At 32.3% G+C, this 25,200-nt stretch overlaps 1 protein-coding gene across 1 annotated transcript; it reads left to right on the forward strand.

Moving 5' to 3' along the window:
* The first annotated feature begins 21,754 nt into the window (after positions 1-21,754).
* LOC129919991 (calmodulin-like) lies at positions 21,755-22,356 on the forward strand. Its single transcript, XM_056001137.1, has one exon. The coding sequence runs from the start codon at positions 21,840-21,842 to the stop codon at positions 22,287-22,289; it is 450 nt and encodes a 149-aa protein (XP_055857112.1). The 5' UTR covers positions 21,755-21,839; the 3' UTR covers positions 22,290-22,356.
* The last annotated feature ends 2,844 nt before the right edge of the window (positions 22,357-25,200 follow it).

Here is a 25,200-nt window from a genome sequence, read left to right on the forward strand (position 1 = left end):
AAAAAAGAAATTTTATTGCAACTGAAAAATATTTGCATTGAAAATAACCTTTTTTATTACAAATAAAAATAGTTTGCATTAAAGTTCATGCAAAATTGTGCATTATAACTTTTTTTTAACAAAAGAGGTTGTCTGTAAAGCCGATTTACGGACGATGATTTTACGTGATAACGTCGTCAGAAAACAGGTTGTGTGTTTTGTTTAAAATGAGTCAATTGAAGCGTTTACTTATTTCAAATAATCATAATCATTACAAGAAAAAGCTAAAAAAATAATACCTTTTTTTCTCATTATATTAATTTTTTTTATTTTAAAAGCTTACAAAAAAAATTATGCAATTTAAAAGCCAAGTATTTCTTCTTAAGAATAAAACTATTTTTAAATTTTTACAATGCGCAAAAATCATAAAAATAATTTATTGAAAACAATCATTTTCATCAAAAAAATAAAAAAAAAACATGACTTTTTATCTTCTCACGTCATTAATTCCATTTTTTCCCTAACAACCTATACAAATTTTTATACCATCTGAAAGCTTATTGTCTAACCTCAAAATATATATATCGATCAATTCTATGAGACATCTACAAAAAGAGCTAGAATTTTTTGAACTCGATAAAATTTCATTAAAAAAAGCAAAAAAAAAACATTTATTTTTATGTTCTCACGCTATGGAATCAATTTCTTTGTTTGACAACCTATACAAAATATATACCATGTGAAAGTTTATTATTTCACCTTTCATATGACGTATCAATCTCATTTCAAAGATGCCTACAGGAGAAGTTAGAATTTTTTAACCATGTCGAATTTCCAGACTGAGATTACGGTACTTCCCACACTGGTGGCTGTTCATTAGGGTGTCTGTTATTTCCCAAAGTGATGTTTTCGGGGGAGACACCCCCCAGATCGAAAGTTTAGGGCCTAAATAAGAGGAATTTAGCAAAAAAAGGAGGTCATTAACCCGTGCCTCTAAGGTCATACTTTCCACATACAAATTTGTATGGGAAATTTTTAACTCATACATAAAATTTTTTTTCTCTCGAGTTAAATCATCTATTTTTAAAATGTTTGTTGATTTTGGTTGGAAAATAGTTCCTTTAAAAGATTACATTCAAAATTTCCCGGTAAAATTTTTTTTTATATTTTATTTCGGTTTTGAAATTATTAGCTGTTTTCGTAGTTTTTGCTTTCACCTATCACATATTTTTAAATGCAGTTTTATTGGTTTTTAATTCTTTTCAAATATTGGACAACAGATCTCCACTGGTGTTTTGAGGTTTTTCGCAAGTTACTTGATTTAACCTATGTGTAGCTTGTAGTTAGTCTATCGTTATGTGTGATATACCAAATGAAAGGCAATTGTATCAGGATGCTCATTAAAGTTTAATAAAATTTCTATCTGCTCTTGGTCAAAAGTTATAACCTGTTGAATTCTAAAATTTTATTTTACTGTTATCTCAAAATTGTGCTTACGAAAATGATTGAAACTTCGCACACATATAGTCGTAGTCATGGTATATCATTACTCCATATACTTTATTCCTGTATCAATTAAAGAAAAAAAAGATAAATATAAAATACGATGAAAATCGGTTAAAAACGGTAAAAAAACGTGTTTTTTAAAAACTTCTTTCGTCCGTTATTTAATCAAAACTCCCTAAACGTTTTCAAGTTTTTGCACATATCTGCTTAAGTCAAAACCTACATGCCCTATAAGTTTTGAACGCTCCAAAAAAAAGCTAAAAATCTAAAATTACCCAAAAATACCCCTAAAATACAAGGTGTTTTTCAAAAATTCATATTTCGAAACGCAGATTGTTTGAAAAAAATCCGTATCAGACCCCTATTTTTTTTTCCTCATCTTTCACCTGGCATCTTTAGAATTGTCAAAAAAAATTTCCTTTACCCAAAATCATCATTTTGTTATAGCCCCAACACATGTACAACGTTCAAACAAAACGTTATAGCTTAGTTTAAAAATTTTTTAGAATTTTTTTTTAAATGCAGTTATTCTTAAATTAATCTCATCTATCTATAGGAAAAATCAATTCTCTACGACTTCGCGTTTAGATTTGAGCCCAAATTTCATCTTTCCGTTTTACCCCTGTTTACCCTATTAAATGACGGAATTTTTAAAAATCCTTCATTTGGATTAAGCTTTATTTTATTATCTTTCAAATAAGCTATAGAAGATTTTTGTATCTCTAATAGTTTATTTTTAATTTTTGATTGAAATTTTTTGCCGCACTGCGAAAGTGCGAGAGTGTAACGTTAGAAAATGGCGTCACTTTTTTGTGGTGGCTGCCATGGTTCATCGATTTATAAGACGTTATCACGTCCAAAAAAAAAAAAAATTAAAAATTTTCCATTAAAAACCAGTGTGTTTTACAATTAAATTACTTATAAAATTGTAGAAGTAAAAATTAAAAAAATGTTAGCATATTCTATAGATTGCAAAACCATTAAAAAATTACAATTGTTTTCAGTCAGTGTTAATTTTGTGGCTCTAAATTCAAGATAATGTAGGTACATGTACATTGTACAATTTGGAAGACGGAAACTCTGTAATTTTTAATTAAATATTCAAAATTTGTTGTTGATCAGAGAATTTATTGAGTTTTGATTCTTGGAACAGAAAATTAAAAAAAAAATCGAGAAACTATCCCGGACGTCCGGTCCCTCACACAGTCAAAAAAAGAGGAGGTACACTCAAAATCCGGACGTATGGCAACCCTACACTTGTCGAAAAAAAAACAAATTTTGAAAAATTTCCTACAAACCTACAAATGAAATCTCTTTTTTTTTTAAATTAAGAATATCTTTCTATAAATTTTGAACTAAACGTATAACCCTTTGACGAAAATGTTTTATGGGGGACGGGCATACAATTTTTTTTCTTATTTATTTTTATTTTCTTAACCATTTCTTATAATTCGCATGAACATAAGCTCAGAAATTCTTAAAAAAAATGAGTCCATAATTACTATTCCAATGCAGGCAAAAATTAACCGAGTTGCAATCGAAAATTTAGATAGTGAAAAAAAAAACTCTGAAAAATGTTGACGATGCTGGAAGAAATGGTCGCTGTCACACTAACATATATGTGATTTCTTTCGTTCTTGAACATACGTTCGGTGTTATGATCATTTTAACCGACTTCCAAAAAGGATGAGGTATTCAATTCGTCTGTATTTTTTTTTTATTTTTTTTTTTATGTTTGTAACTTTGGACTGAGTGAACCAATTTTGATAATTCTTTTTGTATTGGAAAGCTGGTGCCTTCAGTGTTCGTTCAGTTCTGGCTAGAGAAACATGAGAAAAACCATAAAACTCAGTTTTGATCTATGAAAGTCGGCTTTGTTTTTTCATAAAAATGATTTTTTATGAATCAAAAACAACATAGAGCCCTAAGCACTTGATATTTTGCCCTCCATTCTTTTTGAAGGCATTAAGCGGAAGTAAAAAAAAAAACAATCACTTTCTTGTTTTTTCTTTCCTTTCTTATCAGATCCTTGTTCATACAGAATGTCTTCATTATAGTTTACAAAGAAAACAATTGCAGAAGACTTGTTTTAGTTTCGTAAAAGTGCCTACCCAAGTTAATTTATCTCTTCTGCATCCCATCAGAATGAAACTGAATTTTTTCGCTGATAAATACCTTCAAGCTCATGTTTTTGTACTGATTCTCTTACCTTTTTTCAGTTTTTTGGTAGTTTTCTTTTCCGTTGAAAAAAAAAAACTCTTACTTCATTCACTATGGTGTATATTGTACCTATACTCGAAGGTAAATTGGTAAACATTTTTGTAAGGGCTCCACCATTTTTTCGGGTCTTTTTTATTCTTTTTTATACTTTGGCCTCGTTTTCTTCTTCAAAAAATACACTGTGGTTCGGTGCGCATTTTTGCAACAAAAATAACAAACACAAACCAAAAAAAAAAACGTACTACATCACCACTATTCTGGGCTGTTGCTGAAAATGAAATTCACTTCTTCTTTTTCTGCGAATTGGTATGGAATCTGGAATGCGGCTTTTTTTCTATATATACGGTTGAGTATAAGAGAGAGATTATGGCCTCCGGATGTAGCTGATGGGTGAAGAACGTTACCCGTCTTTCCTCTTCCGTTTAACTCTGTTCGATGTTGATGGTGAATGCTGACGCTGATGATGATGTATAGCTTCTGAAGAATATTTTTCTCAAACACAAAAAAAAAAAAAAAAATAAGAAAAAAGGACATCAAAGAAAGAAACTATAGCAGGAAGTGTGCCGCTAAAAGAAGGATCAAGGCAAGAAAAATGAATGCGAAATATATAAACTTACCCCCTTTTTTTTCGGGAGCGGATATGAGAATGATGATGATGGCGGAAACAACAGTTAAGGCCGCAAAATAAATATCAACAGACAAGGAGACTACCATGACAACGAAAAAACATCAACGTCAACCAAAAAGAAAATCATCAGGATTCCAGAAGTAACTTGGTTTACTCTCTCTCTGCTCTGTATGGGAAATAATGTAAAAGCAAAGCAAACAACAGGTGAATATTTTCGGGTAACATTTTCATTTCTCATTCGTTTTCATCTTTTGGCTTTCCGGTAAGGATTTTTTGTTTGTGTGTGTGTGTGTGTGTGTGTGCAGTGATGGTCTTTGGTCTTATTCTGTGGGTAAGGATTTCTTGTTATTTTTTCTTTCTTCTTTTATTCATCCGTTATGCTCTGTGATTTTGCGGATGCAATTTCCGGTTTGTTTGCGTTGTGAAGAAATATGTTGTTGTTGCCTTTTTTACCTTGAAACAGAGTCCCATTGTGATGAGTCGTCTTCATTTGTCAAAGATAGATAGATAGAAAATGAAATTAATATATTTATTTCTCCTTTTTTTTGTATCTTTTCTTATTGTTTGTTAGAATAATTCTAGGAACTCTCTGTGAGTATTTAGATAATACTTAATTTTATTGTGAAAATTTGATGGATGGCAAAAAATTTATATTTAGATTGTGTTGTTTATGAAATTTTGTCGAAATATATATTTTTATTAGATTTTTTTTTGGTAATTTGATTTTATGATGCTCTTCCTCATCCAATTATTTGTATGCTTGTGTTTGTTTAATGGATGTTATGGTTTTTCGGAATATTAATTGGTTTTTTGAAATAATGAATTTATGATATGAGTTTTGTTATCGAATAACATAGTCCAGTAGCTAGTGAATACAAATTATTTGAAATGCAAGAGTGAACCTAAAAGAATCATTTTAATTTTTGTTTAATATTTATGTGGGTAGGTATGTAAATATGTTCCTTTCTTAAAATTTATATAAAGTCGAGAATAATTTGGTATTTGATTTTTTTTATTGAATTTAGCACACAGTGAGCCTGAACAAGTTTAAGGTTGACCTAAAATGACGACAAAAACTAAAAATGAGGCTTTGTTCCTGAAGGCCTCAGCAATAATAATCCGTTTTTACCAAAATCGGATTAGCTTCCTTTTTCGAGATACCCCCCGTTAACGATTTTTTTTCGAAAACCACATCTTTCTACGCCTTCTAGTTTTTGAGAAAATTGAAAAATAGGAAAACTACTTTCTTTATCAGATTTTTATTTTCTTGGCTATTTGGCTTAACCGTTATCAAAAATTAAAAAGTATTGTGCTTAATCTACTTCGCCTCCATGATTGGGCTTTATTTCCATTTAAAATTGGATCTTAAAAATAAAATTTCTTGTGTAAAGAAAGTAGTTTTCCTATTTTTCAATTTTCTCAAAAACTATAAGGAGTAGAAAGATGTGGTTTTCAGTATTTGATAAAAGATTCATTGAGGTAATTTATTTTATCGATTTATCCCGTATTGAAATCCATAGTCTTGACAAAAATAGTATTCAATGTATTTTTTCATACTTATTTTTCACAAATGTTGACTTTGAAATCGATTATTTCGAAAACTACTGATTCAAATATCTTGATTTAAAAACTCAAATTAAGTGTACAATTCTAGCTTTTGAAAAAGGTATCACTAATAACTGTAAGTGTTGCCGTTGTTTTTTAATAATTTTTTTAGTAGTTTTTTATAAATTTGCCCCTCCCTCTTAAAAGGGGGGCATAGACACTCCCTCCCATAACAAAAAATGAATGTATTGAATACCTCTACAAAAAACCGTTTTCAATTCTCGGCGCCTAAGTTATCGTACTCGAGCCTTGCGTTGATATGAATTTTTTTCGAAAAAGGAAGCTAATCCGATTTTGGTAAAAACGGATTATTATTGCTGAGGCCTTCAGGAACAAAGCCTCATTTTTAGTTTTTGTCGTCATTTTAGGTCAACCTTAAACTTGTTCAGGCTCACTGTGAGCATACTAAATTTGAAACGGTTTCCAGTTAGTTTAAACTAGGAACGCTTTAAAAAAAAAACGCAGGACTGGGTCACTCGTACTTGATCTTATGGTAAAAAAAAGCTCTTATCTTAAAACTTATTATGAACAAAATTGGGGAAAATTATAATTGAATAATAAAGGAATCTCACCTGTCATGTTAAAATGTATGAAATCTGCTTTTAACATGAAATAAACACCGTTTAAAATGATTTTGATCACGAAACAAAATATGCCATTTGATTTCTTGTATTAAAAGAAGTTAAAAAAAAAAAAAAAAAATTGAAAATTGTTAGAGTCGTTTTTTTTTTTAATAGGTACCTATGTAAAAATTTTCATACTTTTTTCAAAAAAAGATGGTATGCCATTTTGAAGAAATAATAAATTACTAACACTTAAAAACGAAATTTCGAAATATTTAACTAAGCCGTTTTCAAAAAATTGATTTTTCAAAAAAAAAAAAAAAATAAATAGATAGGTATATCATTTAAAAATCCAAAAATGTGTTTTTTAGTAATTTTCTAAAATTTTAATATAATGATTTCTTAAACGCTTTTGCATACCAATTTTCGTTGAAATCGTCATTACCAAAAAAAAGGTTCAAAACGGTACAGTTAATAACCGTACAAAAAATATTTTTTTATTTCAAAAGTTGTATCTTATTTGTTACAATACGCACACCAAGGAGGGGGAAACTGATTCCTTAAGAAGATACATACCGTTCAATTAAAAAACAAATATAATTTTTGTCTAAGGTCCGAAACAAGCAAAAACAAATGGGCAATTCCATGGTAACTCACGTTACATTCACAAAAATTTCCAACACATAAATAATTTTTTTTTCAATTTTAATGTAAATTGATACGAAATTACTATCCATGAATGGAGCATAACTATTACTTTCATAATTAACTAAAAAAATTGTCTTTATTTTTAACATTTGCTTGGGAAAAATAAAAGTTTGATGGTAACTCACGTTACAAAAATCGGACACGAATTTTTAGAGTCCGACAGTATGAAGTTTTTATGTGAAATTAAGAATCTTAATTTGTTTTCAATGGAGATTCCATACATACAAAATTACAAGCTTTTAATATGAGTGACAAAACCAAACATTTTTTCAATATTTCGAGGAAAAATTTTAAAATATTTAGGTAACTCACGTTACATTATTTTGGTAACTCATGTTACCTGCGATTTTTGGTTCCAAAAGTAAAGAAAAGATGCATTTTCACTCAAGTTTTTTTTTTTATCGAATAGTGTGTAACGAAGCTTGCTTAAATGTTAACTTATTTTAGCACTCACGAGGGGATATTGTCATCGTCACTATTAGACTCATCATATTTCAGTTTGCTTGTTTTTCCGTCATTTTCATGTGAAATTCTTCTGTTGTTGGCAAGCTTATGCTATAAAAATGCTTTAAGATTATTAAACTCCCTGAATTTTATGTCTATCCATAAGGGAATACAACAAAGAATCTTTTCTTGCAACTTGCATAAAGAGTTGCCGTTTGTAAATTGTAATTTTCTAAAAAAAGTAAAAAAGACTGCATAATTTGTTCAAAATTCGTGTCCACTTTTTCATGGAATTACCCAAATATAATCATTACACCCAATTTAGAGGGGGAAAGAGAAGGGGCACTTGGCCTCTCCAGCTTCTTTGCAAATAACCCTAGGAATGTATTTTAGTACTTTTGTATTTATGGAATTTTGATTTTTCATTTCAATTCAATGATTTGATCCCACATGGGCTTCAGTAAACCCTAATGTATTTGGTTCGTTTTCAATTCATCCCGACATAAAATTTCACACAAAAAAAAAAATAAATAACAAAAAACCAAAATTCACACGTACCTCACATTAACACACATTTTTTTTAGATTAAACGTATAAGCTCTAGTTCTATTCAGCATTATAAAATACTTAAAAATATGTATGAGTTATGTGCCATCGTTATGATCAATTGTCTTCACTTTCTCCACTTTTTCACATGCAGCTTAAAAAAAAAAAAAAAATAAAAAAAAATTAAAAAAAAAAAATAGCACGTATACGCCACGGTGCCCTTTGAAATCGGTGTTAATATAACCAAATTGTTTGAATTTCTTGGTATTGATATTAAGAAATCAATACAGAATTTTATTTTTAAATTCTCTATCTCTAGTTTTATTTTTGTTTAAGCTCTTCTTAACCCTTGCTCTTTGTTTCAAAAGTCCCAAAGATTGCAAAGATACGTTCTCTCGCTATCTTTATCAAACAAATAAATATTGACATAATTCCTATATCAAATTTCACTTATGTTTCATACAAATATAAACAAAATACCTATAACAAACCCTCTTCTATATATTTCTATTTATGTTACGTTTACTCGTATATATGCCAAGGCTAGAATATTAAGTGAAAACCAATATCATACGCACGTTTGGGTTGCCATAAACCAATACAAAAACCAAAGAGTATGCAAATCTTTTTTTTTTCTAAAAAAAAATTGCTCCCTTTAGCATTTTTTGCAATGTAAAGTCTGGGTGTCTCTTCTTTTTTTTTCAAAAAAACAACCCGCCAAAGTCAAAAACGTTATTTTGGTTTAGCTAAAGTCCTTAAGTCGCTCGCAAAGGAAGAGACACGTTTTCTCTGCAATTTTTCAATGTTTTAAGCTTTTATTTTTGCCAACAAAACAAAACAAAAAAAAAAAAAATTATATCTCTGTGTGCATACAGAAAAATCCCCCTTCACTTTGAATGTTTTGTAGATATCCTTGCTGTGGAAGAAAATAACAAAGCAAACTTTATATAGCCAGGATTCTGATGTTCATCCTTATAACAACCAAACCAACTATCCATCGAGCAATAAATCTTCTTAAATATTTTGTATTTATTTTTTTTTACTTTTATTTTCAACGTTTTGTTATGGTCCTTGTGCAGATTTCTTTCGCTTTTATTTTTTTTTTATTGTATCCTTTCAATGAATCCTGGGAGGATTATGCAAATATTTGCGATGAACATTGAACAAGCGTTACTTTTCTGCATTGATGATGATGCCCCCTCTTGCCCCTCACTCCCTTCCAATATATTGCGCTAACTTGGCTCTCAACACACCATTACTCTATAGCCGGTCTCGTCGGTAGAAATCTATATTTTACTATCATCCTTTAACGAGGATACGTTTATACAATCCCGGAAACTGGGAATCTGTTTCTGTGATTTGCATGCATTCACCGCCGATTGATTTTCACGCCAGTTATACGGCGGGTGATCAATCGTCATCGTGAGTTGAATTACATTTCATTTGTATATAAAGGACCTTCAAAAGGCATATCCTGTACCTTCATATGATTACACACTCAAATGCCTCTCTAGAATCGCATTCAAAAAAGGATAATTTCATTGAGAATTTTTGTGTAGGCGGCAGTCGTTTTCGATTTTGTTTTCATCGACCTTGCGGGTCTTATTCTGCTATATTTATACACAAAAGGACCTTCCACCCACTCAATGTGTATCCTTCTTTGCTGTTCAATTTCAATTTCGGCGGATATTTGGTGCGGAAATGGTTTTCAAATGAAAACAAAAATTGAAAAAAAAAAAAAAAAAAAAAAAATAACACGAAACTAAAATTAAATAAAAATCGCAAAAAGGATCTCTGGTGTGCTGCGCGAAATCCCTTCAAGGATATTATGCTATTCTATTGTTAACGAAATTTAATCGTTTGCAGTTTGTTTGATTTGTGGTAACTGTTTTGTGCAAAGTTTTCTGCAACGTTCGTTGCTGTTTGCTGCTGCTGTTACTTCTTGCTATATACTCTCGCTTCACGCTCGCATGTTGTGTTTTTGTGCTGCTGCTGTTTTGAGTCCTTGTATAAGGTCTATTGTTGTGAGAGAGAGAATTCATATAATATAGTAGGTTTAAGGATATAGGAGGATATTGTAACCTAAAGGATTTGTAACATGGAAACAGTCAACAAGGCTTCACTCACAGGAGATATGGGTTTGGTATAAAGGAGAGACTGAGTAAGTAAGTGAAATGAAAAATACCAGTTTTTTTCCTTTCTCTGTATGAGTGTGTTTGTATTTGTTGTAAGGATAAATATAAACATTCATCTACTTTTTTTTCTGATTTATTTCATTTTTCAGCTGCTGGTAAAGGATTTTTTTTATTTTTTGTTAAAAAAAAGTACAAACACAGAGTATTTTTACAGTTTTAAGTCCATTTTATATAAAACTGGAGGCATCGAAGCATTCGTGAACACATCCATTTTCAAACGAATTAAATAAATAATGTGTAGGTTTGACGTCAAACAGGAAAACATTTGTGCAGTTTATATAATCAAAAGCGGGAAAGGTATTTGCGAATTTCTTTGTTATTTTACTTTGGAAAGCTATTTTATATAAAAGTTCTTATTAAAAATCATTTATTTATAATCTGCAATAAACTACTACGGTGGAAATGTATTTATGAGAATTTCATTTGAAGCAATTTATTAATTCATTGAAAATTTCGTACAACTAAATGTTAAGCTGTTTTTCAATTGTATTTCAATAAAATTCACGCCAATACTTTTTATTTTATTTTACTAAAACCTAAATAAATTATTTCCCAGATCGGTTTCAGATTTCTATCAACGAATTGTTTCGTAATTCTGTTTACTTGACAGCAGTGATGCCAGAACATTTCAGAAACAAGAAGTTGAATTTGAAAAATATTGAAAAAAATGGTTCATAAAAATGCATAGAATTTTTAATGAAATTTGTATTTTTTTTTGTAATTTTCAAATAGCTAAGTTTGGTTTGTTTTTCATTAAGTTGATATATGTATTTTTGGTTTTTATGCTTAATGACGATGGTAATATTAAATTTATTACATAGAAACAAAAATTGTATAAAATCGAAATTCTTTTTTTTTTTTTATTTAGTACTCCGTAAAATCGATTGCTAGACACCTCTAGAATATACACTTATACACACCAAATATAAGCTCGTAATATTAATGGGAAGGTCCTCCGCTTCGCAATTTTCCATTTTTACATCCAGCTTCTACTTAAAAAAAAATCATTTTTTTTTAAATCGATTTTTTAGCAAATTTCTTTACATATTCTTTTAGGAAATTGAACGCTCTACAAAAAAAAGGCTTTGTACACTTTTCTTGTTAATCTAACCGTTTAATAGATATTTGAGGTCCTAAAATCGAGAAAATCTTTAAAAATTCGTTTTTTGTTCTTAATTTTGTAAAAAATATGAAAAATTATAATAATTAAACGTGCAAGACATATTCTTATAGGAAATAAATTGCTCCACAAAAAAGGTCTTATTAACTTTTTTCATTTATCTAACCTTTCTTAAGATATTCGAGGTCAAATATAAGAAAAATTATTAAAACATTTATTACTTTTCACAATTTTACAATACACTGAAAATTCATTATTTTCAAATTAGCAAGATATATTATTGTAGGGGCTTAAACGTTCTACAAAATTTCCTTGGCATCAAATTGATTGCTCTAACCGTTTAGAATATAGAATGAGAAAGCCAGAAATCAGGAAAACGGTTATAAACGATTCAAAAAATATTTTTTTTTTACTTTAAAAGTAAGGCCTTATTTCTATGGAGTTTGGTATTAACAACATTAGTCCAAAATCGTCGTTTTGAGATAAATGCATTTTAAAGTTAGAAAAATTCCTCCAAATCCAGTTTTGTTTAATATAAATTTATTGGGATGCAATTTATTTTTAAATAATAACATTTACACAAATAAAGTAAAAAATTTAATTATTGAGCGTTTTTATATATTTTTTTTAAAGAGATTATGTTATTTTGAACAAACTATTTTTCTTTCAAAAATAAGATTATTTCGAGTTGTGTCTTTAGAACCAATATTCGAAGTATTTTTTTTTTAAGAATTTTTAAATTTTTCGGACTTGCCGCAATTTACTTTTGTTTTTTTTTTTTAACGAATCAATAGATTGAAATATTTCCCGTCATTTCCGTCATTGACAAAAAAGCAAAGGAACTGAGTTGTGCTGTTTTGACCAAACACTTTTTTAAAAGTTTAAACATTTTTGATCGGTCAAAACAGCACAAGTTGGAGTTATGCCATTATGATCAAACATAATTTTAGAAAAAGGAGTTAAGTGTGGTTAGGGCCATTGAATATCTTTGGAACTAGTTTACTTAGAGTTATGCTGTAAAGACCAAATAAAAATAGATTTTTTTTTTAATAGTTCTGCATACTTAACTCATTTATTTACCACGCTTACTCATAATTTTTAATCAAAATCTTAAGAGTTGTTTTTGAAAAAAAAAAACAAACTTATTCATTTTGGTAAAATGCAAGGTATACCGACCTACTGTTGATTTTGGACCTAACAAAATTTTTACTAGAGAATCACCCATAACGATTTTTTACACACCGACTCAGATGATCGATTTAATCCTCAGCCCGACTCAAGATAGTCCAACTTGACTCATATTTTTTTCGGATTTAATTTTTTCAAGAATTATTCCAATCTACAAAGCTAACCAAATTGTCCTCACACATTATTTTTCAAACTCTTCACTCTCCTCAAGTAGGTATCTAATAAATAGACTCCAAGCACCAATCAATAACAAAATTCGTCATAATTATTAAAAAAAAAATGTTAAGTTATGATGAATCGTGCTATGTATTGAGTTGGGCTGTCTGAAACGGGGCGTCTAAGATCGTGTTGCCTTGAGTCGAGCTATACCCTTCCAATGATTACTTTCATTTGTTGTAGAAAAATCTGCACTTTTTTTTTTTTTTTTTTAAATGAAAAAATTGGGGCCCTCTGGTAGCTTATTTCTGGACACAATGACATGACAGTTTTTCTATTTCGCCCTGAGAGGATTATGTACAACTTCACATGACCAATATCCAGTAGGGAAGTAAGACGCTTTCAGCGATACTTAATTTTTCAAATTACATTGAGTAGTTTAAAATCTATCTGGATAAGGAAAAAGGCGAAGCTTTTATTTCGAATATGCAAAACTATCTGTATAACAACACCAATATATTTCGAAATGAAGAGAGTACAGCACAAAGTATGTGGGACCTCCTACAGCGAACTTGCATAGAAAAAGCCAAAACACTGTTAGGGGTTTCAAAAGGACACAACCAACAAGGCAAAGAAACATGGTGGTGGAATGATGAAGCTAAAGCAGTTGTAAGTAAAAAGAAAATGGCTTTCAAAGCTTGGTCGAAGTGCCCCTCTAATAATACAGAGCAAAAGTCACGCCTCGAAGTGGAATACAGAAACTGCAAGAAAGAAGCGAAGAAGATATGTGCCCAAATTCAAGCCAAGAATAAGGAAGACCTATATCGGGAGCTAGATGAAATTTCTACCCCGACTGCTGGTGCTATTCAAGAGCTACGACAAAACGTGAATAAGGGCGCAACCATTTTCAAAATAGCCGCTCAAAGAAGAAGAAATGCTCAGGAGATCTGTTCGCCGAAGTTTATTAACAATGCTCAATGCCAACTACTTGTGGAAAACGACGAAATCCTCCACAGGTGGCGACAGTACTGTGACGAACTTCTAAATGAACAATTTCCAAGGCTACACTTTCCAATAGCTTCACCTAACTTAAGCGAAGTATCCGATGTCACAGTCGAAGAAGTTAGTGAGGCTGTAAAATACTCCAAAAAGGGAAAAGCTGTTGGGCCAGACGAAATACCCTCAGAGTTTTGGAAAAAGATGGGAGACATCGGGTCTAGATGGCTCATGGTTCTTGTTTCCAAGCTTATACGAGGTGATCGAATGCCTAATCAATGGAGGGAAAGTTACCTTCTTCCAATATACAAAGGAAAGGGTGATACTCGAAGCTGTGATAATTACCGTTCGATTAAGCTGATGTCACACACCATGAAGATCGTTGAGCGAGTCTTGGGTAGCCGACTGCGAAAAATAATAAGGCTATCTGATGACCAGTGCGGGTTTGTTGCGGGTAAATCAACCACAGATGCAATCCAGAGTATAAGAATCATTATTTAAAAACATCGAGATTCCTTGGAGGATTTGCATGTGGTATTGGTTGATTTTGAAAAAGCATTCGATCGACAACCACGAGATCTGATATGGGTGGCCCTCAGACAACGAGGAGTTCCGGAAACCTATGTGCGGATAATTATGGACATGTATGATGGAGCAGTTACTAAAGTAAGATGTGCAGCTGGAGTCACCGAAGAATTCGAAATCACAGTAGGTGTACACCAGGGAAGCGTCTTGAGTCCTCTGCTCTTTATTACCGTTCTTGATTACCTGCTTGAAGGCAAAAGTGCATCAGTTATTCTTTGCTGACGATGGAGCCATCATAAGTGAAGACCCGATATCCCTGCAACGAGCACTTGATGTATGGGTGGATGTTCTAGAAGGTAGTGGGTACCGCATAAGCGCGAAAAAGACAGAATACCTATGCTGCCCATTTTCTGATCCACACAGGCCTATTCCTGACATTTATTTGAATGGTGTAGTGCTTCCCAACTGTGAAAAGTTTAAATGTCTGGGGTCTATGATAAATAACGAAGGTACTTGTGATGACGATATCAATCATCGCGTAAGCGTAGGGTGGATGAAGTGGCGGGAAAATTCTGCCATCTTCTGTGATCGAAAAATGCCCCCTAAGCTGAAAGGAAGACTCTACACCGCAGTTGTGCGTCCAGCACTCACATACGGTTCACAATGTTGGACAATGTACAAAAAGTATGAGAGTAAGTTAATGGCAGCTGAGATGAAGATGCTTCGTATGACAGCAGGAGTAACAAAGCTTGATAGAATTAGAAGTACGAAGATCCGAGGAAGCCTTCATGTTAAAAACACCATCTCCCAAAAAATTGAACACGACCGACTCAGTTTGTATTGCCATGTTCAAAGGAGAGATAATGAGAACCCCGTCAAAAAAGCAATATCATACAACGTTCCAACACGAAATAGAAAGAAAGGTAGGCCTAAAAACTCCTGGTACAAGCAAATGCAAAACCACCAGCATTCAGTTGGCCTTAGAAATGGAACAATACAAAACCGGGAGGCTTGCCGCCGATTTCTGAGGTCAACCCGGCGAACCCCACAGGCGGATCACTAGTGTGAAGCAGTAACGTGGGAAGGTTATGATTCCCTCGACATCGAGATCATAACAGCGCCGAGAAAAAGGAAGAAGAAGTTTAAAATCTATGATGGAACAGATGAACATACGAAATCGTGTGTGTTCATCTATGGCAACACTACTTCTAAACCATTTATCTTAATTTGGCAAATGAGGTATTGTTTGAAAAGTCTTGCTTATTCACTGGTTATAAGCCATTCAAAATTGCATGAAATTTGTTACAGAGCCATCTAGAAGGAAAAGAAGTACCTAAACTAATTCAATAATTTTTTTTTTTCGAATAAAAATATTTTATCACAAAAATATGACCAAAAAATAATTAAAATACAAAAAAAAATTGAAAAACTAAAAAGGTTATTTATTATTGTGTATGTTTCCAACAGTTTAAAGTAGTTTTTGAACCTGGCTATGTCAATAAAAACACAAAATCTGGTTAGTTCTCATTCAACATCAAATTCACGCAAGAATACTATATTGCCTGCTTATGTTTATGTGTTTTCATGCAAAAAAAATCAAATCATTTCCAAAGTCAAGTCATCTGTCTATTCAATATGAAACTTATTGCTATAGGGGCAATTAACCTCATTAATTTACATATACGAACTGCAAATGTCTTATGTTTCTCGATATAATAACAAATTTGGCTTAATCACTTTGCAATAACCAGACAACTACTAGCTACTCGCATTGATTTCCAAGAAAATCCAATGATGCTTTGTTCGCAAAATAAATAGGTTTCAATTTAATCTTATAGCTCGTCTATGCGTGTGTATGGAGAAGAGAAACATGCAAAGAGGTACCTATATTCGACATATTAAATTGCCAGTCTATATAACAATTCCATTTGGGCCAAAATAACTTCAATCAGGTGGCATGGTCTATAAACACATCATCTCCATCTATTTCTCCACCCACTTTTTGTGTGCATGGAAAACAAAATCAAACCTATAATCCTTCATGGGGAATATATATAGAAAAGGCATATTTAACAATCTGGCTCGGCTCAGTTTGAATCGAATAATCAACATTAATGACTCGCATCTGTCATCGAAACCAAACCAAATGAGTCCATGGAGTTTCAGCTAACCTGGCTTTTCGAAATTAACCCTAATTAGGCCATTCTGTGATGTTGTGGCAGAAATGAGAAAATCTATCCTATAGCCTGCTTTTTGCCTCCTTTCCTTGCTTCTAAAATATATAGCTAGTATCTCTCTTGGCCTAAATGTTTGTTGTTTGTGATCGACAAAAAGACAATCTGGAGCAGGTATCAAGGGGGACAGCATTTGGTGGCAGTGGCAGGAAATTGGAGAGGATTGTTTGCGATGCCACACAAATAAACAACAAGACCAAATGATTCAATTGACATAGTTATACGAATGAGTTTCCGAAAGCCATCACCTCTCTCTGCGCTCTCGAGTTCTCTATTAGACCATTCGACCTACGACCTTACCATTCCAGCCAGTTCATAGTTGATGGTGATAGCGACAGCCTTCAAAATGACAACATCCTGCTGTGATGGAGCCGCTTCGCGGCGGCGGCTGTGATGAGATTGTGAACTTAATCGAAGGAACTTGATGGTATATTGTTGAACGTGTGGGAATAGGAACACCGCAACATCACTATAATATTGACCCTTGATGATGATTATCGAGTTCAATATTTCCTTGAACTCTGCAACTGGCAGCAACCTAATCACAGTGGACGCAGAGCAGTGTGGTGTATCATTATCTGTTTGTCGTTTTCGATGAAACTCATTCCGGTGGATGGTGAAATCTTTAACCTTCGATTCGGTTGATTTGGCAATGTTTCTAATATTTTTAGGCACATCACGAATCAATCAATATGCATATCACTCACAACGGAACTGTCGTGATTTTTGGAGGAAAAATGAAGGACATCTGTGTGTTACAGAGTGGGTACGAACCTTTGGAGGTGATGGTAGAGTCTATCTACTTTTTTTTCTTTGAGTGATAATAAATACTTTTGGAGTTTCACTCATATATGAACAAAATATTTCACTCAAATTTACTGAATGTTTTCAACTTATAGATGAATGAGTACAAATTGTTGTCAGTAAAAATTAAACTCGTACTCTTCAAATGAGTGATAATAATGGGAGATCTGGTTGCACTCAAAAAAATACTCATTCCGTTATCCAATGGAATGCTACAGAGTCTATCTGCTTTTTTTTCTTTGAGTGATAATAAATACTTTTGGAGTTTCACTCATATCTGAACAAAATATTTCACTCAAATTTACTGAATGTTTTCAACTTATAGATGAATGAGTAGGTACAAATTGTTGTCAGTAAAAATTAAACTCATACTCTTCAAATGAGTGATAATGTTGGGAGAATTGGTTGCACTAAAAAAAACACTCATTCCGTTATCCAATGGAATGTTACAGAGTCTATCTGCTTTTTTTTCTTTGAGTGATAATAAATACTTTCGGAGTTTCACTCATATCTGAAGAAAATATTTCACTCAAATTTACTGAATTTTTTTTAACTTATAGATTAATGAGTACAAGTTGAAAACTCATACTCTTCAAATGAGTGATAATGTTGGGAGAGTTGGTTGCACTAAAAAAAAACACTCATTCCATTATCCAATGGAATGTTTTAAAGTGTTTATTCCCAATTCTGAAATTTTTCAAATACCATTTTATTGCATTTAAACTATAGAAAAATTTGTATATTGCTTGAGAAATAATGTATTAGTGATTTTGAATGGATAATGAGTATGAATCTCGAAGAGTATTTGTGTTGTGAAAAGCGTTCTATATGTCATTTCCGTGCCAGTAAATCAGTTTGAGAAGCCTTCTGGGTACTTTTTGACATCCAATCGAAATGCAGTTAAAAAAATTGAGTTGTCACTCAATAAGTCAATAAGTAGGCACAACAACAACGTGATAATTCTGGTTTTTATTCGTTTAGTTTCCAATTTTTTGAAGTTATACTTCTTATGGGAGGGTGGGTATGAAAATTTACTTTTTGACAAGAATGTCAAAGGGATTACGACGCGATCACCCTGGGTAGCAGGGCTGTCGTTTCACCTTTAGAGTAGGCAGTACTTTAGTATTTAAAAATGCAGTACGCCGCAGTACGGCAAACATAAAACACACAACACGTGGCAAGTTGTATGTGGAAAGTTGCATGTGGCAAGTAGCATGTGGTAATTTCCATGTGGCAAGTTGCCAGAGTTGCAAAAAGCTCACATTTCAGCTCAGCTTACATCTCAGCTCAAATTTGAGCTAGGTACCATAGCTTAGCTCATTTGAGCTGAGCTGAAAGTTCCAACGCCAATATCTCGGAATTTTGAAGAAAATGAAAAAAAAATGTTTGATGCCAAAAGGTAGCGGGGACTCTAACCTACATTTGGGTACAACTCCCATCCCTGTAGGTCCACGCGTTCTCAAACCGGGAGAACTTAAAAGTAAAAAAAAAATAGGCACGATTCTGAAAAAATAGGCATGATGTGGCGGTTTAACATGGAAGGCGATTTTTTTAAAATCTGACAATGTGCAAAGCGTAGGCCCATGACACAAGCTATCATTTGGCATCACTCCCAAAAATTGCTCTCAAGCGGTTTAGCTTCCAGGAGCGTTCAAAGATTCGGGGATTTTTCGAAAAAAAATTTTACCCCAACTTTCAAACGCGATTTTCTCGGAATTTTGAAAAAAATCGAAAAACCGGATTATACCACTATCGGGTAGCTGAGAATATAACCTTTCATATGGCACCACTCCCCTGTCTCTAGATCAAAGCGTTCCAACGCCTATATCGCAGAATTTTGAAGAAAATGAAAATAAAATTTTTGATGCCAAAAGGTAGCGGGGACTCTAACCTACATTTGGGTACAACTCCCATTCCTGTAGGTCAACGCGTTCTCAAACCGGGAGAACTTAAAAGTAAAAAAAAAAAATAGGCACGGTTCTGAAAAAAAGGCATGATGTGGCGGTTTAACATGGAAGGCGATTTTTTAAAAATCTGATAATGTGCAAAGCGTAGGCTCATGACACAAGCTATCATTTGGCATCGCTCCCAAAAATTGCTCTCAAGCGGTTTAGCTTCCAGGAGCGTTCAAAGTTCGGGGATTTTTCGAAAAAAAAAAATTTACAGCAACTTTCAAACGCGATTTTCTCGGAATTTTGAAAAAAGTCGAAAAACCGGATTGTACCGGAATTTTTTTTTTATGATAAAAAAAGAAATATTTTACTAAAAAAATAGAAATATATTTACTATTAAAAAAAACCAAGAGAAAAGATCACGAAAAATTATCTGTTTTATTTATAAAAAATTCCATGTGTTAAAATAATTCCATTAATAACTAGAACCAAACATCTTAAGCTATGGTGTTTTATAATTTCATTATACTTTCCAAATAAAAATCAATGTATCCTCTCACCCATCACAGCTCAGCTCACTTTACCTTAGCTCACCCAACAGCTCAGCTCAACCATCAGCTCAGCTCACTTTCAGCTCAGCTCAAATGAGCTGAGCTATGGTACATAGCTCAAAAGTGAGCTAGCTCAAAATTTGAGCTGAGCTGTGAGCTGATTTCAGCTCAATTTTAAGCTTTGTAGCAACCCTGCAAGTTGCAAATTGCTACTACACACAATTCTCATAAAATACCATATCGCACATTTTATGCGCACATTTTACTTTCGTTAAGCATATACCATACGTTCTGAACAGCACAAAATGAGTAAATTTCACAAAATAAATTGAAAACTACATGGACGCAAGGAGGATGAAAGAATTAATTTATTGTTCACTTGATAAAAATGTAAAAAACGAAGTGTGGATTAATTAATTTAATAATAGAAATTAAAAATATCAAATGAAATTCATTTACATATACTGAATGAGAAGTATAACTTCAGTCGCGTGTACATGTGTACACATACTCTTTTTTTTATCATTGAGCAGTTTGAGTAAATGAATGATTTTACTCTATGAGATTCGAGTCGAGCTTTTGAGTCATGACCGTTTAATGGACCTTTTTTATAATTGAGTAATTTTTGCTATAAGACTTTTTTAGATGAGTGAATATGCAAAGAAGAACAAAAACAGAAAAACTCAATTTAAATAGTGTCGTTTTTTCTTGGTTTCACTCAAGAATTCACTCATTCTAATATTCAATGGAAAAAATTAAATCGCTTCCACTCCATTTATCACTTCAACTAGTGATTGTGAATTATATTTGAGAAAAATAAAATAATTTTTAACAGAAAATTTGAACTTACGCTTGAGTAATAATAATGTATTAGTGGTTTTGAGTGGATTCTGATTTGAATTCATGAATAGAATATTTTTTCTGAGAAGCGTTATATATGTCATATCCGTGGCAGTAAGGGTGTTTGAAAAGCCATCCTGGATGTTATTGGATTCTTCTGAACGCTGAATTGAAAACAACATATAAAATTTAAGAGGTTTTACTCATTTAGTCTCTAGGAATCTAGGAACTCATGGACCGCACTCGTGCATATAAAAAAAAACTACTTTTTATTTCTGGGTACTTCTCCATCGAGTAGTCTTAGTAAATGAGTGATTCTTATCATTGAGTTTCGAAAAATAATTCTTAGCTTTTGAGTTACGACTGTTTATTGAGCACTATTAGTAATTGAGTGGTTTTGCTTTGAGAAGAGTTGTTGAATGAGTTAATATAAATGATGAACAAAAGCATAATGGAAAGGATTAAGACTCAAGGCTCATTTAAAAATACTTACTCAAACTGCTCATTTTCCTAGTTGAAGAGGTGACAATCGACTAATTAAGCTCATAAAGTGAGAGGTTTGAAATTGTGTGAATTGAAAGATAAATTGATACTAAAAATAATAAAATAAGGTTGCCATTTTAAAAAAGGAACATCCTATTTAAAAAATGAAAAATGTAACATGATTAACGAGTTTTCACCTCGCATTTGTGGAATAGAAGAGAACTTTACCTAAAATTTAATAAATTTTTTAAATTTTGAAAAAAGTGTTTTTGGCGTTTTTAGTATTTCTGTAGGGTTGCCAAGCACCTGCTTGTATTTTAAAGACAGACCCCGATATTTTTTAAGATAAAAGAGCGTCCCACTGAAAAAGTAATGAATGTTTTTACCTTGACCTCTATCAAAGATTTTACATTTTGGCTGAATAAAAGATGTTTTTGGTTGTTTTTTAAGAATTTGAGTAGAGTTGCCCGGTGTTTGTTCGTAATTTTGAGATGGCCACCGATTTTTTTTTTAATTAGAGGAGAGTTACACCTGCTTGGTTTTTCAATTTATTTATTGAAAATATTAAAAGTATTGATTTATTTGTCAAAATTGTTCAAAAATTGTATTAAAAAATTTCAACTGAAAAACAGAACAAGACAAAAATCTATTTAAAAATGGCTGAACAATTAAATGAAGAACAAATTGCTGAATTTAAAGAAGCATTTGCTTTATTTGACAAAGATGGTGATGGAACAATTACAACAAAAGAATTAGGAACTGTAATGCGTTCATTGGGACAAAATCCAACTGAAGCTGAACTTCAAGATATGATCAATGAAGTTGATGCTGATGGCAATGGTACTATAGATTTTGTTGAATTTCTAACAATGATGGCTAGAAAAATGAAAGATACCGATAGTGAGGAAGAGATTCGAGAAGCTTTTCGAGTTTTTGACAAAGATGGTGATGGATTCATATCGGCTGCTGAGTTGAGACATGTTATGACAAATTTGGGTGAAAAATTGACCGATGAAGAAGTTGACGAAATGATTAGGGAAGCTGATTTGGATGGTGATGGGCAGATTAATTATGAGGAATTTGTTACAATGATGACATCGAAGTGAGAGAACACTAATGAACATTTGTTTGCCTTTTATGTGTTTGAAAAATAAAAAAAATAATTTTTAAAAATATGGTTTTTGCAAAATTAATTGATAATCTTGGATCCAAGTCTTGCAACAAGTTTTGTTTCAAGGATATGAGTTTGTAGTGATCCTGACCTCCTCCTGGCCCATTTAGGAACAAAAAATATAAATATATTTTTTTAAGATTTTGGGAAAAAATACAAGGGGTAGGTACCCCTTGCCAAAAAACCTTGCAATTTAAAAAAATTCATCCAAATCCTTCGAGTGGGACATCAAACGAAAGGTCTCTTAAGGCCCTCTTAATATGTGAAAACCAGACATTTCTGTGAGGTCTGGTTGCAGAGGCAAGTTGATATCTTCGGAACCAAGTCTCGAAATAAGTTTTTATTTAAAGATAAGAGTTTGTAATAAACAGGCCTATCAAATTAGATCAAATAATTAGAAATACTTTTTTTTTGGATTTTCTAAAAAAAGTACAAGGGGTAGGTACCCCTTGTCGATAAAAAGTTGCGTTTTCAAAAATTTCATCCAAATCCATCGAGTGAGATATTAAATAAAACTAAAAATTCCTATGACGTCTGGTTGCAGAGTTATTTGAAATTCAAGTTTGTTCTTTTCGATTTCTTCGAAAGTCCAAAATTAATTAAAAAACTGCAGAGTTATTGCACTATAACTTTGAAACCAAATCTTGAAAAAAGTTTTGGTTTAAAGATATGAGTTTGTAGTGAACCCAAGTACCCGGTTACATAAAAAACATTAGTACAAATTTATTTCCTAGAAATTTTCGGAAAAATTACCGAAAAAATGAAAAAAATTAGTTAAAAAAAAAAACCTTTTCATTTTCGCTGATGGATATCTAAGAATCTACCGAAACAAATTTTGAATTTTTCAATGGAATCAATATTTTTGTCCTTAATCGTCCTTAATTCCACTTAAAATGTTAATTCCTCCAACTTTAGATGTTTAAGAAATCTGTTTTTGTTGCGTAAACTTCTTAGTAAAAACCAACAATTTTAAACGATTGAACTCCTTTCTCTTTGTTTAGCTTTCAAATCGGATAAAATGTTTATGTGGTTTAAGCTATAGTTAATTTATGGTTGTGTTAATAAAATCAATCTTGGCAGTTTCATATTACTCAACTCAAGTATAAACGACGACCTTGACGGCGAACGAAAGATACACTCTCGCAGGGGCGTACACTCCCTTGGGGCAAGCGGGGCGGTGCCCCGGGGCCCCGACCGACCCCAGGGCCCCCACTGGAGACAATGCAGAGAAGGAAACTGTTAGCATAAATTGAGTTACGAAGTAACCAGGGAGACAAATTATGTCATTCAGTGTAATGTATAATGCATTAGTAGCCACACAATATATGTATATTGATTTTAAAAAAAGGTTACCCCTGGGGCCCCAAAAAAAATAAACTGCTTTTTTAAAAGAAAAAATATTACTTTAAAAATCTTTGCCACCACAAATAATACATTAGGGGCCCCAAAAAATCAAAAAAGTATTATTTGAGGATCCTCAAAAGTGGTGCAAAACAATCAAATGGAAAATTAAATATAAATTCAGGGGCCCCAACATAAATACATCAGGGCACAAAATAAAAACATTACGTTATTGGTGGCATTCCGAATATTACTTCAGAACAGAGGCCCCAATACCTATTAATTCTTGGCTCCAACAAAATTATATTAAATTTAAGGGGCCTCTAAGCACTTACTTTTGAGGCTCTAAAAATAATTTTTCAGGGGCCCCAATATAAAAAAAATTATGTCTGATGATGGAAAATAAAATATATATTTTTTACTTCAGAACAAAGGCCCCAAGAACTATCAATTCTTAGCTAAAAAATTTTTATTTTAGGGGTCTCTAAATATTTAATTTTGGGGGCCCCTAGTACAAGTTTTTGCTACTTTTATGAGAGACATTTTAAGTATGTATAGCAAAGTGCATTACGAACATATTAAAACATTAAAATAAACCTAAAAATAAATAAGCCATACAAAAAAAAAACGTATGGCGTATACGTAATTTTTTTTTTGTACCTAAGGGGCCCCCAAATATCAAAGGGGCCCCAAAATTTAGTCTTACACCGGGGCCCCGGCGACTCAACGTACGCCACTGCACTCTCGTGTGTGTATTAAATTAAATTAAGTAGACCGCATCACAAAGTGGGGTCGTTTTTGGGTTTTCTCTGTTATCTATACCAAGCCAATTTATCGAAGGAGCAAGAAGAGGTTTGTATGGTTAACGATATTATTTCAGGTTAATTGTTAATAACTTTCTTCGTATACTGATGTGATATATAGGCTGATAGAAAGGCATCATCCCTCCAGTAGAATTGAAAATCCTTCCTCGTGTATAGAATTTCGTCCTTGGGTAAGATGCTGAACTTCTTTATTGTTTGCTTTCACAAACCAACGAAGCTTGGATTTTCGGGGGAACAAAAAGTTATTTCGAAAGTTTTTTTTACACTCACTCCATCAAACGGAAGTGGGTAGAAGGATAGCTCCTATAAGCCATTCAAGAATGTTTCTATAAGAGCGTGGGTGGGTACGATATCGAAACGTGTTGATTAAGTATCGGGTATAGAGTTTCATTAAACCAATTTATGGGCTCTCAAGATGTGTGTATACACATCTTATTTCCACAACAAAAGTAGCACACATAAGCTATTATTTATGATTTTCATGTTTTAGTATCTTGTTTTTTTTTTTTTTTTTTTTGTGAGTTTCTTCTGTTTTTTGTTTGTTTTGATATGTTTCCTTTTGAAGAGGGTATGAGAAAAGAAAAACAAAGTTCTTGAAGACAATTAAGGATGTTGTTGTCATGATATGATTTTTTATGAGTACCTTCTTCCTGGTTACAATAATAATACAAGAAAGGAAGA

This window comes from Episyrphus balteatus, chromosome 4, assembly GCF_945859705.1.
Source record: "Episyrphus balteatus chromosome 4, idEpiBalt1.1, whole genome shotgun sequence".
NCBI lineage: Eukaryota > Metazoa > Arthropoda > Insecta > Diptera > Syrphidae > Episyrphus > Episyrphus balteatus.

Bases quoted from the DNA above. Each gene is read 5' to 3' on its own strand.
- LOC129919991 (XM_056001137.1), top strand. From the start codon at position 21,840: ATGGCTGAACAATTAAATGAAGAACAAATTGCTGAATTTAAAGAAGCA.